Below are 16,403 nucleotides of genomic sequence, written 5' to 3'. Positions count from 1 at the left end.
CGGAGTAGACAATTTCCAACGAAACCCTACTTGCTTCTAATCTTTGTTCCACCCGAAGAAAGCAAAATTAACGGCGCGGTTGTTATGGCCAATGTTATCGATGTCATCGGCCCGCGCAGGCAGTTCAATCGGGCTCACCATGTGTTATGCTCTCACTGTCAACAGAAGTGTTCCATCCATAATTTCATTCATTTAATTTCTGGAGGTTCTACAAAAGTATAGTCCGATCTTGGAACCTTCTATGAGTCGCCGCATCTTTTCTTTTTTTTTTAGAATTTTCGAGCATTACCCCTGTCGGCCAGCTTGTCAAGCTGTTCGTAGGCTCACCGATTTTGGCCTCTCTCTGTTTTGTCCGCAAATGCGTCGCGCTTCCCTCTTCAACTCTCGATATCTATCCCACGTATCCCAAAAGTATTATAAGACATATCTTTATTATCGCCGGGGTCAAGTACATTTGAGCCAATTTAAATATTCATACACTTGTTATAAGTCTTCAAGGAATGATTTTTTAGACTTGGCGCTTTTTTCAGTTTCGAAAACAGAAAAAAGTCACAGAGCAAAATCTGGTGAATACTGTAGCTAAACGTTGGCTTTCGTTTCGTACCTTGCCAAAAAATCATGCTAGAATGTGACGGAGCATTATCGTGTGAGTTTCTTCACATATATGCCTAAATATTGAAAGCAGTATTCCTTATTGGCCGTTTCACTTTGTAGAACAAATCCATCATGAAGCACATGACGTTTATCAAAGAAAACTATGAGTACCGATTTTGTTATGGCATTAACCGTAAGATCTTGAGTCGATCCGTAAGAGATGTAGAGATCCGCTGCAATCTCGCAAATGACAAACGATTTTAAGCACTGTTTCTTAAACTTTTTCAAATTTCTCGTCACAACGACTCGTATGAGACAAGTTTTCGATAACTTATCGCCCTTCACTAAATGCCACTGAAATAGCTATGTTCGTAATAAAGTAAACTCCGCATAACACTTCATAAGTCCAAAATCCATCTTTACGTTATTTTGGGGTACAAAATGTTTATAGAATTATTAATACCAGTGTTTAACTGTAATCTTGATAACACTTCATCATATCATAGTTCATATTGTCGTTAAATATTATATCTACTTAAGTGTTGCTATTTGATAAGACTTTGTAGTACAAATACGCCAAATCCGATGATGTTATCGCTTGACATGTTTAAGCTAACAAATTAGGGGTGCTAATGAATGAATGAAGTCTTAAATTAAGTAATTTCACCATATGTAAGATGAGTGCACAATTTTGCAGTAACAAATAAGGAAGAGATAAATTCTTGTGCAAAAGAACAGTTTATAGTTTCGTAATATTCACGGATCAAAGCCTGGGAGGGCTGGAAGAAATATTAATTTCAGGGATGGGCTTGGTATTAAGGTAGAGTCAGGTAGGATGTCTAGAAGAACATTAAAGCAAAAAACCAAAAACGAACTTTAGGTTGTTTATTTAAAAGCTTACATCAAACATCAGCCCCCATTATTCATAACGTCCCTTAATATCTAATAAACCCCCTTTGTACTTATACTTGTGCAATACTTATGTTTCCGGGTCAATTTTATTAAGCGACATGCCTTTGGTCTCCTTAATGAAGATTACAATGTAAACCAAACCCAGAACACTTGTCAGAGCAAAGAACCACATCGGCCAGTAGAGACCAAAAGCAGCCAAAGAAATCGGAAACATTTTCATTAGAACAAAGCCGAGGATATTGAAGATGACCAAGCAAACGGCGGCCGCTTTGGCGCGTATCTATTTGGGAAAAAAAAACACTTTTAGTATACCAAAAATAGATACAAGTATATCCACGGTTCTACTCACCTTCGGTGGCATTAACTCCACCAACAAAACAAATGGAATCGGTATGAGACCCGAATTGGCCACGAACATAATGAAGCAAGCATTTAAGAGTGGCAACCATGCCCTAACAGGTGATAAATCGACCGAGGTCTCTTGCAAGAAATAACCATATAAGCCGAATATCGTCATGCCCACACTAGTGGCCGCACAAGAAAATATCAATAACGGACGGCGGCCGAATCTATCGACCAGAATGGTAGCGGTGTACACGCCAGTGACTTGCACCAAGCCCACAATGATGGTATTGGTGTCCGGATGCAATTCGGTGCGCGCGGCTACAAATATACTCGAAGTGTAGTAAAGTATGGCATAGGCGCCACAGAAGACATTCAGCCACATGAGCACGAAACCATTGCCGAAAGCAATCATAGCGCGTTTATTACCTGTGGTTTGGCGAGAAAGAGAGAGAAAAACAATTATTTTGGTTTTGAGGAACCACATTCTGCACTCACAGAAATCATGCCACGTCACGCCAACCGTGTTTGCCTGGTGACTGGTCACATCGCTCTTGAGCTTTTCAAATGCCATTTCAAATTGCGTAGCGCTCTCTTTTGTTGTCGGTTCATAGTTGCGATAGAACTTCAATGACTTTTTAGCGCGTTCATCTTGACCACGCGCCAGCAAATACATTGGTGTTTCCGGGAAGAAGATTTGAAGTACCATATAAATTACGGGCAATAGTATACCGATTATTGGTATATAATGGTAGGGCATGCGTGCTGTTATTATATAACCACAAAATATGCCGCTATTTAAGGTTAGAGAGAAAAGTGCTGTTAAGCGGCCGCGAATTCTGAAAAAAATAGAGAAGAAAATGTTTCAGAATCAGTCATTGTATTTATATATAGTATAATGGCAAGTGGTAATGTAGGCTAATAGAAGCTGGAAACCCCACATATACATATCTATAAGATTTATTGATCACATTTTCGGGTTTCTACATACAAATAATCGTGCAATACAAAAGTGTAAATCTCCCTGTTCCAACGAAATAAGTTGATAGAACTTCACCGGTTCAATGGATGAACGGACGAAAACACTCCAGTCATGAAAGTATTCGACGCAGTACCCGCTGGGGGAAGCAGAGGAAGAGGAAGACCTCCACTCTGTCGGAAAGACCAGGTGCAGTACGACCTAGCTACGTTTGGGATCTCCACTTGGCGCTAAGCAGCGAAAAGGGAGTACAACTGTAGCTCCATTGTAAACTCGACTATAACCGTGTAGGCGGTGTCTAAGCCAATAAAGACGAAAAGTAATCAATGTGAAGGACTTTCCGAGCAAATATATAGTATTTGGCCTGACAACGTCTAGCTTTTGTTGATCTGATCTGGTCTTTAGCCGGGAAACCTTGCGTGAAAAAGTAAAACATGCCTCTTTTCGCCTTAGTTTTGAAAGCTTGACGCAAATTCCGTCCGAGTTCTAGGTTACGAACTCTCAAACCTTTTTACAACGCATGGATTAGCGGCAATTCAAATGGGAATCGAGCGATTCTACAAAGACGACCTATTGCATAAGGCAGTCAGTTGAATAAAAGATCATAAATATCGATGGTACCGCCGATTCTAAAGAGGATATTCCTATTTCAAGACCAAATTTTAACAAAATGGAATGGGTAGTTTTGTACAGAGACTGTCCGGAAAGTAATATGACTGATTTTCCTCCGCAGCGACTATACTTCGGAGCGTGCGCGTGCCGACTGAATTGGATAGAGGGCGTTCCTAACTAACGAACGAGCGGGTGGTCAATTGTCTCCGAGCAACTGGAGAGTCAGAACGAACATTTTTGCGCAACGTGTTTCTGTGGGTGGTGCAAGCCGAAAATGCAGCGTTCGTTAGACCAGAGGTACGCGATTAAATTTTGTGCGAAACTCGGTAAATCAACGACAGAGACGTTTGATATGATCAAGCAGGTTTATCCAGATGTTACTTTAGCAAGAAGTGGTGTGTTTCGGTGGCACCAGGACTTTTTGGAGGGCCGGGAACACGTCGCTGATTAAGACCGTTCTGGGAGACCTGCGACTTCAACAAACACCGACAATATGACTCGTGTGCCATAAGTTTTTACTTTGAGTGGATTAAATTTTTGATAGAAAAAAGTCAAAATTCCACCTTGTTCTTAGAACGATACCAGTAATATTGGTCTAAGGACAAAATTACACACAAACTTTCCAAAAAGTAACGGTAGTAATTGTAAGTTTTGAGCTTTGAAGTCCCCACAAATAGCTATACATACTTTGGTTCAGCAATTTCGCCAATAAATATTGGTATAATGACATAAGTGCCACCGCCTGTGACGCCAGCTAGAAACCGGCTTATATATAGATATTCCACGGAGCGTGCAAAATATACGAGTATCCAAGAAACCTATAAAGAATATGCAGTTAAGACAACGGATTTATTTAAAAATCTTTTTACACTTACTATATACGGCACGGCTAGACAATAGGCGCTAGCTTTACGTCCGATAAAATCTAACATTACGCCATAGATGATATTACCAACGCCACCTCCTAGCGATGACAGTCCGCCAATCCATGAACCCTCATACACAGTTATAACGAAATCCAGTTCAGTCTCTGCGGGCGATTGCAATTTCGAAAGTATCACCGAAAACCAACCCAAGCCGAAGCCATGACAGAAAGTGATGATCGTAACTGTAAATATTATAAAAGTTGGTTGTACATATGTATACATATATGTAAGTTTGTTGTTGACGTAAAATTAAGATAATGTAGATAAGCAAATAATGCATTTAAATTGACAAGAAAAGTAAATATTTTTATGTCTGCGAATTGCTAAGTAAATATTTACCGTTACTTTCATAAATATACTATGCCGCAATTATAAATCTAAAAATATAAAATCTCGGGTGTTTGATATATTGGGTGTTTGATATATTGGGAGCTTATAAGGCGTCTACTTCACTTTCGAAGACCTAAACATTATATAATAACACTGGTTTACAGTCGTTTTGCGAGTGTGTGATGTTGGAAGCGGTTTCTTGCTACTTTTGTATTGCTAAACCTGAAAAAGATAGTAAAAATTCCCTAAGACATAAGATTTTTTTTATTGTAGTCAAAGGTTGTAGGGGTCAAACCACCACCATTCACTAAAATTACAAAAAAAAAGCTGTACATAAAGGAAAATTGTTGTAACTCAAACTCGTAATCAGGAAAGCTCAAATATTTTGCAGACCTCTAAGCACATCACTCGCAAATTTTCCCTTCAAATTTGTTGAGTCATGTAATTTACGCATTTGGATTGCCCACAAATACCATATTACAAACAGCGATAGTAGTATTCCCCTAGCTATATATCTTCTAAAAATAAATCCATAATTTTTCCAACAGATGGTATTAAAGCCATCTGTAATTCGCGTTGTACCATATAAGTGTGTTTATATTACTATATGGCTTTAGAAGATAAGATTTCGTACTAAAAAAACTTACTAGACAGTTTTGTGATAGCTTGACTCAATATTGTTGTTTTTTGCGAACGCGTCAGAGTTGGATACCAACAAAGAGAATATACGCCATAGTTTACAGTTTTTCTTCAATAATGCCGAAAAGACAAACCAGGTGACTGATAATGGAAATCAAAGTGGCCGATTCACGTGCTGAAATATCGAAAGCCTAGGAGTTAAACATTGACCACTATTATGGTTTTCAACCCAACTGCTGTCAAACTTCAACTTTTTTTGGTTATTTAACTGGAAGTTAAACATTGGCTCCTATTGTGCATTTTGGCCGAAATTTTGAAATTTGGTATTATGGTTTTCAACTCAACTTGTCAAAAAATTTTTGGTTGAAACTGTCATACTTCAACTCTCTTTAGTATTGGTTTTCAACTATTTACCAATAGGGTTGACTAGAATATCAAAAATTTAAAACTGCTTAAAGTCAGTTATAGTTAAACACTAAAATTTGTCCCAAATAATTTTAATAGAAAGTGAAAAATTGATAAAAAAAAAATATTTCATTTATAATTTCAAACTACTTTAATCCGTTATTAAGTACAAACCTTTAGGAAGGTAAAACATGAATTCCTTCAACTTCAATTCAACTGACTGAAATTGTAAACCGATTTAGGGGTAATTGTAAAATTTCTAAAGCGACTGGTTACTACCGATGAAACATGAGTCACTTACAACAAAGTATTCTATGGCCAAACGCTTAATTCGGCAGAGTACTGTCAAGAATAAGACCGTCTAAAGGAAGCAATCACTCAGAAGCGGCCAGCTATTGCCAATAGGTGCGGGAATTTGCTCCATCAGCGCCGCGAGCTTGGTGGGATGGTTCCTACGCATTCAACTTTAAGTCCGGACCGGATTTTCCTACTTGTAAAAATTAACTCTGTCAGTTTTCTATGAGAGTGGCATTATGAAATTAGCTTCAAAAATACTGAATTTCTTTTTACTGTATCAAATATATTCAAAACCGGAAGGGCAAAAACTTCACTTTTAACTGTTTGTTTAATTCAAATGTGGTTGCTTTCATATTTCATACAATATTAAACGAATTTTTTCGATTATATTAATTTTGGATAGTGTCTATATATCCTGGTATACCTAAATTAAGTGCTGATGAAATATTTAAAAGATTTTCAATTTTTTGAATTAGTACACTGAGTTTCCAGACGGTCTAGAGGAAAAATATATCTTATAGGAGTTTGTGCATTAAAGATGGAAATGTTCAAAAATATAATATAACCAAAAAAAAAATACCCTCAGAATAATATGTGGAAAGTGAGCTGATATATTCCGGAAAATATATAAACATAATTTTTTGTTTTGCAAAGACTTATGTACGGATCACTGAAAACACCTAAAATATATATGTTTGTATCAATGTCGGATCGGGATTCGAATTTTAAATTTTTAATCCCACAATCGAAAATTTATATTTGGAAAGAAAAAAAGATAAAATTAGATTAAAAAATAAGAAAAAATTAATACAAAATTTAATAAAAAATTAAAGCTACAAAAATTAAAAAAAAATATATAAAAAAAACGAAAAAATATAAAAATTAAAAATATAAAATATAAAATAAAAAAAAAGAAATTATAAAAAATATATTCTCTCTAAACACAACGAAAACTTAAAAATAAATGTTCAGTTATGTGTGTTTTAAAAATCAAAGAAAAATTAATAAACAAAATTTTTAAATTTTAAAAATTATGAAAAATAAAAAAAAAAACAATTTTAATCTCACAATCGAAAATTTATTTTCAATTTTATTGCGATTTGAAAAATTAAACAACTTTTTTTATTTTTTTTTATTTTTCATTTTTTTTTAATAGCACATTGTGTTATTTATTTTAAAATAAATTTAAAAAACATTAAAATTATGAAAAAATAACAAAATTAAATTAAAAAAAATTAAGAAAAAATTAAAACAATATTTAAAAAAATAATTTAAAAATAAATAATAAAATTATAAAATAAATGTAATCAAATTTTCATTTCTAGGTTAAAAAAATAATTTTAATTTCACAACCGTAAATAAATTTTTTTTATTTTATTGCGATTTGAGGGTTTAAACAACTTTTTTGTGATTTTTCCTTTACTTTTTATTTTAAAAGCCACAAAGTTGGGATTACAAATAAAAAAATAATATATATAACCAAAAAAAAATTTATATATCACAAAATAATATTAAAAATAAAAAAAAAATTTACAAAAAAAAATTAAAAAAAAAAACAATAAAAAAATAATAAATATCACAAAATAGCATTAAGAATAAAAAAAATAAAATTTACAAAAACAATTTAAAAAAAAATAAAAAATAATAAATAATAAATATAACAAAAAAAATAAATATCACAAAATAATATTAAAAATAAAAAAAATTAAAAAAAATAATAAATATAACCAACAAAAAATAAATATCACAAAATAACATTAAAAATAAAAAAAAAAAATAATTAAAATTGACAAAAAAAAAATTTAAAAAAATTAAATATTTTAGAATCAGCATTTTTTCATATTTGCGTATTTTGGATTCTACTATTTTAAACTAGTTAAAATATTAATTGTGAAATTATTAGCTCGTTATAAAATCACAATTTTCACGACTTCGGTCAGCTCTTTCGTCGTACAATTTCACAACATTGCCTTTATCACACAATATTTCCACATACATATAACGGTATGCAAATTTGAATCACAATAACTGTTGCATTAATTTTCAAATGTTTCCACTGAAATGTGTGAAATTCACAATTCGTACAAAATATTTTTGTTTCACCACTAGAATTGTTCAAAAAATTTTCGCAGAAGAATGCTTCTAAACACTCACATATGCCTTTACCTTTCTTTCTCTCTAAGCTTCAACTCACATATGTATGTATGCTTTGAAAAAAATGAGAAAACAATTATCAACTGTTAAATGCTCATATATGCTTTGATAAGTATATTGAACATATATAAAAAATATATCAAATATTAAATTTTGCACAATATATGAAGTGCCACATTATTTTCCATTTCACTCCATTTCCTGAAAGCACTGAAAAACCACATTCATTTTTGTCTGCTTACTGCACACTGAAGCCAGCAATTGTCGCCGAAATTCGAATTTGAAGACACCTTCCGAATTTTTACACAAACCAAACATTTTTCAAGAATTTACGCATAAAATTTATGCAAAAGTAGAAACTCGGTGATGGCCAACCGCGCTTGGGTGATTCTATATACTAATTGTGTGCTTTTGAAGCGGCCTCACGGCGAACTGACTTTATATATATACATAGTTTCATCTTAATACCTTCACTTACATCATATTGCGTTATCAGTCAACAAATTTTAAGACTTTTCTCCCTATGTACATACGGATATAATGTACGCTCTGCTGGTATATGGACCACTCATTTATTTATAAAGCCGTTATAAATGTATTTGTTACAGTTGGAATTATAAACATAAATGCAATTAAGCATTTTAGACATTTAGACAATGTTTGATTTTGATTATATTTTTATTATATTTACCGTAATCACATTTGTGCTGGGTCATTCCATTAATGATTTGCCTTAAAAATTTTAAATAAAGTTTGAAATAATTTATGAATAAGTAATTGAAGAATGGAATGTGAATTTTTAAATAAAAATTTCGAAAACATTTTGAAAAAAAAAAAATTCGAATTTCAAAAAAAAAATATTATATTATATTATACAAATCAAATACTTTTCCTACAAAAACGCAAATGTTCACAGTTACTTTTTTCGAGTGTTGAAATTTCGAAAATTCATAACTCGAAATTTTAGCAAATTTTGTCGAAATAAAAAGTACGTGTCCAATATTTTGCCTCAAGGAACGGAAGACAACATGTTTTGCTCGATAAAAAATTTTGTATATAAATTTTGTATGGAATGGAATGACCCATCTAGCATGCATAATTGTAAGTATGTATGCATGTATGTGAGTGCAAATGTCAAAATATACGTAATGGTTTATGATGGGGAAAATCCGAAGGTCTATATGCCACGTGTTGCTTACCTAACCGGCAAACTATTTTATTTATTTTATAAATATCTGCAAATCATTTATGCAGCTGCAAGATACGGAGATACAAGATTTAGGATCAGCTAAAATTTATTGTGTGAAGTTTTGGAAATTTTTACGCTCTGTTTAAATATGAATCTAATAATAACTGGGTTGTGTTTTTTCGCCAACTTATATCATAAGCTTGAATGGAAAAGTACTAATTTGCTTGTACAGGGTGCTGATCCACAATTTTAAGTAATTATTTTGGCCATTTCAAAAATATTAGACTCATTTTTTTGACACTATCTAGTCCTGCCATAAGTTCTGTTACAAGTTTAGGTATATTGCAAAATTGGCTCTGTAACACATCTTTTTATAAAGATATTTTTATTTAATGATCCATATATTAAGTAAGCGATCTACAAAATTGTATTCGAAATGATCACCTTTTACTTTCACATGAGCCCTCAAACGACACGGAAATTGATCAGTACCAGCACACACAGTTTCTATTGGAATTGACGAGACATTCGAGAGGAAATATTCCTTAACTCTAACCACAAACTATAGTCTTATCGGCCGATCATTTGCAGCTCTGAAATCAGCTAACCAAAAGTTTCCTTTTTACCTGATTCTTGATGAGAATTTTTTTCAAATCCTGATATAATTAAAATATCAACTTCTGGGTGTCCAAAGAATCAAAATATATGTTGGTTTAGGATAGGATCACCTTCTTCTGTTAGGTCGAATAATGAAGTATTTAAATTTCGATATTTTAATAAGTAGTATTGTGATAGACTGGTAATGGCAATAAAAGGAGTACTGTGTGGTATTTGCCTTATGTATTGGAGCAGGCTCTTAATCGAAGATCCAATGCTTTCCATCTAAGAGAGTATTGCTTAGCTGGTTTATTACGCATAAACTAAAACATCTGTTGGTACAATTTTACCCACATTTAATCACTTTTTAACAGTAGTGAAGAAATATTTATAACGACTATGCAGAAGACGCAACGACCTTACAGCAGCCTCCTGACCAAACCATTACAGAAACAGGATGTTGCCTACGTTGAATTTTTGGTTGGTTGATTGATTGAAAAGGAAGGCGCGTGATCTCTAGACCACAGTAGGTCACCCTTAGGCTCCCACTAAACTCATTATACTCCCAGGTCGTAACCAAATTAAACCGTATTTAGCAGCTCAGTGGATTTGAGAAAAACCTGATACTTTTCCATTCCAGTTCCCAAGTTGAAGCATTGTGAGCCGTGAAATATGTCACGTTTCTTACGACCGAAGACTGGGCATTGCCAAAGATAATGGCGCAGCGTCTAATAAACCCTTGGCATTACATTTTTTACGCTTTGAAATGTTTTTTTTTTCTCAATTGCTTATTAAAAACTTTTGCAGAGTGAACATTTTTTCCGCAGTAAAAATCATACTTTCATGGCCCTTGATTATTTTTTCATCTGCAAAAAGGATACTTTCAGGTCAACGGCTATGCAGCCGCGTGCCACTGAAGAATGCCGCTTACATCTCTTTGAGCCTAATTTGCGTTGCGTTCAAGAGCGTTGTCAGATGATGACCAGTTAGCAGGATTTCACTTGACGATCCATAAAGTCTTGACATTGATCTGGTCGTTATATTCAACTCCCTCAGCAAAATTATCTGTTTTCTAAGGCAATTACTGCGGTTGTGTACGCGAAAAATTTGTGTGGTGAATTGGTTCGAGCCACGGCAGGACGACCACTTATCTTTCTGCCCTAAATTGCAGACGCTTAGAAATAATGATCAATAGGGGGAAACAAACATTCATCCATACAGCCATTTTTTCAATTTTTTTTACCATAGCTTATTGTATGGAAATATCGCCTAGAAGTGGCTTTTTTTTAATGTATCTTCCATGGAGAAGGTCGGAATCACTGCAGGAGTGAAGTTCTTTTTAGCGCAGTTGAAGTCGATAAAGGAGCTTTTTTTTTTGAAATTGCCAAAAGTCTTTTCCTTTAGCAGAAGAAAGGTGACAAATTTCTCCTTAAAATTAACTTCTAACTTTACTTCTTGCCTTGTCGCTTAACTAAACTATTTTCTATGTAAAGCGTCACTCTTTGGGAGTTGTTGATGTTGTAGAGGCCAAATATATGGCAATATTACATATGGTTTAGGTCGCGACTTAATTTAACTAATTTAGACATGGGAAGTGGGGCGAGGCAGTGCTCCGGTTGTCATGACTGGAAAATACTTTTTTCTTCGCCAAATAAAGCCACACTAATTGCGCCACCAGTTTCTAAGGTTTCATACGTTATATGACTCACGCGAGTTTTTGAGACGCCTACTGTCTTTATCTTATCATGCGCTTCTTCAATTGGCTGTTTGCCAATACGAGATCATGAGAGTACCTGAACGGCGTTTATCAAAATCAAACGTTCGACCACAGTGTAGCTCATTAAAGCAATTTTTGAGGTTCGCCATTGGAGGAGTCACCGCTTACAACTTCAACTTCACATTTCACTTCAAAAATCAAACAACGAATGATGGCTCGATATTGCGCTTTTTCTATTTTTCCTAAATCCGCAGACTATAGGTTGTAATCACAATATCAAATCTACGCATGACATTGAGCGCCAGACTTTCTGTTAATTTAGTACAGTTGTCTTTAACAAACACGCATAGAAGATCTCGCTCATTTGAAGAAAGTTGTATTTGTTTAATTTTTCCAAAAAATATATATAGGAAATGGCTTACATATAAAAAAGCATACTTTATATCAAAGTATTTGACTTTTTATTTAATATTTTTTTAATGTTCAACTCGGCCAGTGTACTTTAAAAAGTTGCCCATAACAAGAATGCAATTTCCGCCCATCAACATGCCTTGGAAATTGCATTGCTTAAAGCTAGTTTGGTCTGGTTGTGGCGGCTTTTGTAGTCAACTTGTCACTGAAAGCCGGCGCAAAAGGCACCATGTAATTGCTCCATTTAAGATTTCAATGCTCACAAACAGAAATTTAATTTACTGCACTTTCCTCGCTTCGCGACTTTACGCCAACAGAAACATGCCACTTTGTCGCTAATAGGTCGTCTTAACTCCCCAACGTTGTTGTAAATTAATCGCTTCATCTCCAAGTAGTTAATTGTGTCATAAAAATATGTATACTTGTACCTGTATATATATATATATATACATATATTAATTATATATATATGTATGAAATATTTTTCTAAATAATCAAAACTCTATTCGTTGCACTGACATACAAGTATATAAGGATTATCGCATAGTGAAGTGGTGAGCAAGAAAAGCAGCGCTTAACAAAATCCAGAAATATATTTTCATAATAATTTTCATACCCATTTTATCTTATTGTCGCTCTCTCTTGTTGGTTGCATTTGAGTTTCTCACTTTTTTCATACACTAAGTCTTAATTCGGTCCTGACCAACTGGGCGTATACGTAATGTTTTGACGATGCATTGAAATTAAGACACTGTATCCCGGAATGAAAATCGGAATTTAAAATTCATTCCATCGAAATGGTGACTTTACATCTCATGAGAAATGTGTGCATATATATATTGTATATACTTATCTATGCTGCACTATTCCAACAGAGAGCGTGTGTGCAAAATTTCAGATTGATATCTCAAATTCTAAGAGACTACTTCGGGTATTTGCAGACAGACGGACAGATAAACGGACATGGCTGAATCAACTCAGCTCGTCACGCTGATTATTGCTATATACAACAACAATGTTATTTTTACAATTAAAATTTCTGCTCATTTAATTTTTTCTGCGCTAAAACTCATTCCCAAGTATTGCCACTCTGGGCTTAACTTAATTTTTGTTAGATTTATGACATTTGAGGAAAGTTGTGGCTTTGACCCCAGAAAAGCCATTTTATACTAAAAAAGTGAAAATGAGTTAAATCTTTGTTTTATTGCTTCAAAAATAAGAATAAAGTTAATAACAGCTAAACTCAATGGTAGGAGGGAAAGGTGACATCCTTAAGCCTCGGCATGTGCAGGCCAGAGTTCAATTTTCTGAAGAGCATTTGCGTTGGCCAGTCGAAGAATGGCGCCACATATATTGTTGATCCGAGTAATAGTTTAGGAGATACAGTCTAGAAAATTTGTGCATTCACGGCTAGCTAGGCTAAGTGCGCCGTCTTTAAACGTGTTTTTCTCGAAACTGTGTTTTTGAAGTCTCTCGAGAACTACTTAGCTGATCTTCATGAAATTCTACACAAATCTTTGAGACACCATTCTTAAAGACTTGGACGAAACATTTTTTTTGATAACAATTATTAGAAAAAAAATGTCGCGCAATTTTCACTGATACTTTCATTTTTTTTTTTTGTAAAAATATCTGGCCAAAATCCAATTTTCAGTTTTTTCGCTTCGTTAAAGTTCTAAGTAAAGGTTTTAACACAGGTTTTTAGGTATTGTACACCTATTTTTTCACTTTAGATGATCCTGTAAGGACTTATCCTGCCAACGCGGGCGCAGTTTTTTTCCGAAGGGTCACCGGAAATACCGTCGCAATGGTCGAGTTTAAAATATTTTTTTTGTTTTTCAAAAATTTCAGAATTTCTTTACTAATAGTGTATGTTTGGAAATGTTTGGAAAAAGACTGTTTTTCCCCCCAACGAAACCCATGTAACCCCTTAACTATAAACGAAAGTCTTTCCAACATTTTTCAAGCTATATGTAAATGGGTGTGTGAACATTTTTTTCATATATATGAATATCATGTGATTTATATTTAATAAACACAGATAAGTAAAACTATATGATTGTAATATAACATTTTTATATATTACAATTATATATTATAATAATCTCATGTCACAATATTATAAAAACTTTTATTATAACATTATAAAGGGTGATTTTTTAAGAGCTTGATAACTTTAAAAAAAAAAACGCATAAAATTTGCAAAATCTCATCGGTTCTTTATTTGAAACGTTAGATTGGTTCATGACATTTACTTTTTGAAGATAATTTCATTTAAATGTTGACCGCGGCTGCGTCTTAGGTGGTCCATTCGGAATTTTGGGCAACTTTTTCGAGCATTTCGGCCGGAATAGCCCGAATTTCTTCGGAAATGTTGTCTTCCAAAGCTGGAATAGTTGCTGGCTTATTTCTGTAGACTTTAGACTTGACGTAGCCCCACAAAAAATAGTCTAAAGGCGTTAAATCGCATGATCTTGGTGGCCAACTTACGGGTCCATTTCTTGAGATGAATTGTTGTCCGAAGTTTTCCCTCAAAATGGCCATAGAATCGCGAGCTGTGTGGCATGTAGCGCCATCTTGTTGAAACCACATGTCAACCAAGTTCAGTTCTTCCATTTTTGGCAACAAAAAGTTTGTTAGCATCGAACGATAGCGATCGCCATTCACCGTAACGTTGCGTCCAACAGCATCTTTGAAAAAATACGGTCCAATGATTCCACCAGCGTACAAACCACACCAAACAGTGCATTTTTCGGGATGCATGGGCAGTTCTTGAACGGCTTCTGGTTGCTCTTCACCCCAAATGCGGCAATTTTGCTTATTTACGTAGCCATTCAACCAGAAATGAGCCTCATCGCTGAACAAAATTTGTCGATAAAACACATTTCGAACCGAACACTGATTTTGGTAATAAAATTCAATGATTTGCAAGCGTTGCTCGTTAGTAAGTCTATTCATGATGAAATGTCAAAGCATACTGAGCATCTTTCTCTTTGACACCATGTCTGAAATCCCACGTGATCTGTCAAATACTAATGCATGAAAATCCTAACCTCAAAAAAATCACCCGTTATAATATAATTTATAATTGCATTCAGAGCTTCTGAATATTTACGTTTACATTGCGTCGTTGCAAAACTGGTTCAAACGAATGAGCAATCAATGAGATTTTTTGAAGGAAATTACATTAATCCCTTGAAGGGATTCCATCCATTTAGTGAAGAGCGCAACCTCTCCTAGTTAGGATGGGTTCGGAGGTGCATTTTAAAACCATCAAAAAAGAAAGGCGCTGAAATATTGTCGCTTTAGTATAAACCCACCGCAGCGTACAGTTTTGATGGAAATTCCTGTAAATTAGCGCCGAAGGTAATCTTAGCAATAATTTGCTCCTTAAGGTTTGGAACTATAGTGGATTAATACAGTGACCTCTGGGAAGCAGCGGAAGTGTTTTGTCGACGGTAAAGATAGACGAAACGTTGCTAACGAAACTATATTGGGAATACTCCATATTTATATAAGGAAAACATATTTTGCCACTATTTCTGATGGTGAAAAACAGTATTATGGGATGTAACAAATTTTTGGTTTGAACACCACCTGTTTAACCCCCAATTACAGTTTTGGTGAGTATGTTGAGCAAGACAATCCCTATAACACAATCAACGTTTGAAAATGCAAAAATCGTTGGTTCAAAAATGGAATCAAAAGGCCGTCGGAGCCCAAAACTTCTCCATCAGTATATGGCTCTATTTGATTATCGCCAAACATACCTTGCGAAAAATTATGGCTTTGATCTAGGATCTCAGTCAATGGAGATGCTTATGGCCATTAAAAAAGTGAATCGGGGCTATGCGGATGAAATTTTTGTACTACAGACAGAGATGGAACTAAGAAATTTAGAACTCCCTACTGTTGCGTCAGAAGATTTGTGTGACATGTTTCCTCCACGGAAACATTTTCGCCCAATGACAGGATCTTATTGATGATGCACTAGCTGATGAAGAATTTTTGTAAATTTCGAACTTTAAAGTCGAATATCTTGTAAATTAAGCGTTTGTGGTACCTATAGCCCTATATATGGTATTTTTTAATCAGGTGGACTTCCTCTTTCCAACGTACCTTCAAATCGAGACTCGAAAGAAATAGGATTTTTTTTTTTTAGAAAACTTTTTAACAACCTCTAACTTTGAATATAGTTATCTAATTTTAAATTTATTCAAATGATAAATTATATACAGGTGGCAACTATTTTCGAAATTACATTTACTTAAAAGTAAATAATTATACATATTTAACATT

At 34.2% G+C, this 16,403-nt stretch overlaps 3 protein-coding genes across 4 annotated transcripts in view; 2 read left to right on the top strand and 1 right to left on the bottom strand.

Annotated features, from left to right (window-relative positions):
* Positions 1 to 16,403, top strand: part of LOC105230077 (TOM1-like protein 2) — a 245,553-nt gene that overhangs the window by 131,373 nt on the left and 97,777 nt on the right. The window lies entirely within an intron of this gene.
* LOC105230082 (CD82 antigen) overlaps positions 1 to 16,403 on the top strand; it is a 101,368-nt gene that overhangs the window by 82,273 nt on the left and 2,692 nt on the right. The window lies entirely within an intron of this gene.
* LOC105230081 (facilitated trehalose transporter Tret1) lies at positions 1,465 to 8,773 on the bottom strand. Its single transcript, XM_011210663.4, has 6 exons — positions 8,433 to 8,773; positions 4,315 to 4,547; positions 4,127 to 4,257; positions 2,347 to 2,687; positions 1,856 to 2,277; positions 1,465 to 1,786 (listed from the first exon to the last, which is right to left on the bottom strand). Exons 1-6 carry the CDS (start codon positions 8,506 to 8,508, stop codon positions 1,574 to 1,576), a joined length of 1,416 nt encoding a protein of 471 aa, XP_011208965.2. The 5' UTR covers positions 8,509 to 8,773; the 3' UTR covers positions 1,465 to 1,573.

This window comes from Bactrocera dorsalis, chromosome 5, assembly GCF_023373825.1.
Source record: "Bactrocera dorsalis isolate Fly_Bdor chromosome 5, ASM2337382v1, whole genome shotgun sequence".
In the NCBI taxonomy this organism is placed as follows: domain Eukaryota; kingdom Metazoa; phylum Arthropoda; class Insecta; order Diptera; family Tephritidae; genus Bactrocera; species Bactrocera dorsalis.
Note: the sequence above shows the minus strand (reverse complement) of the source record. Positions and strands in the feature narration are given on the sequence as shown.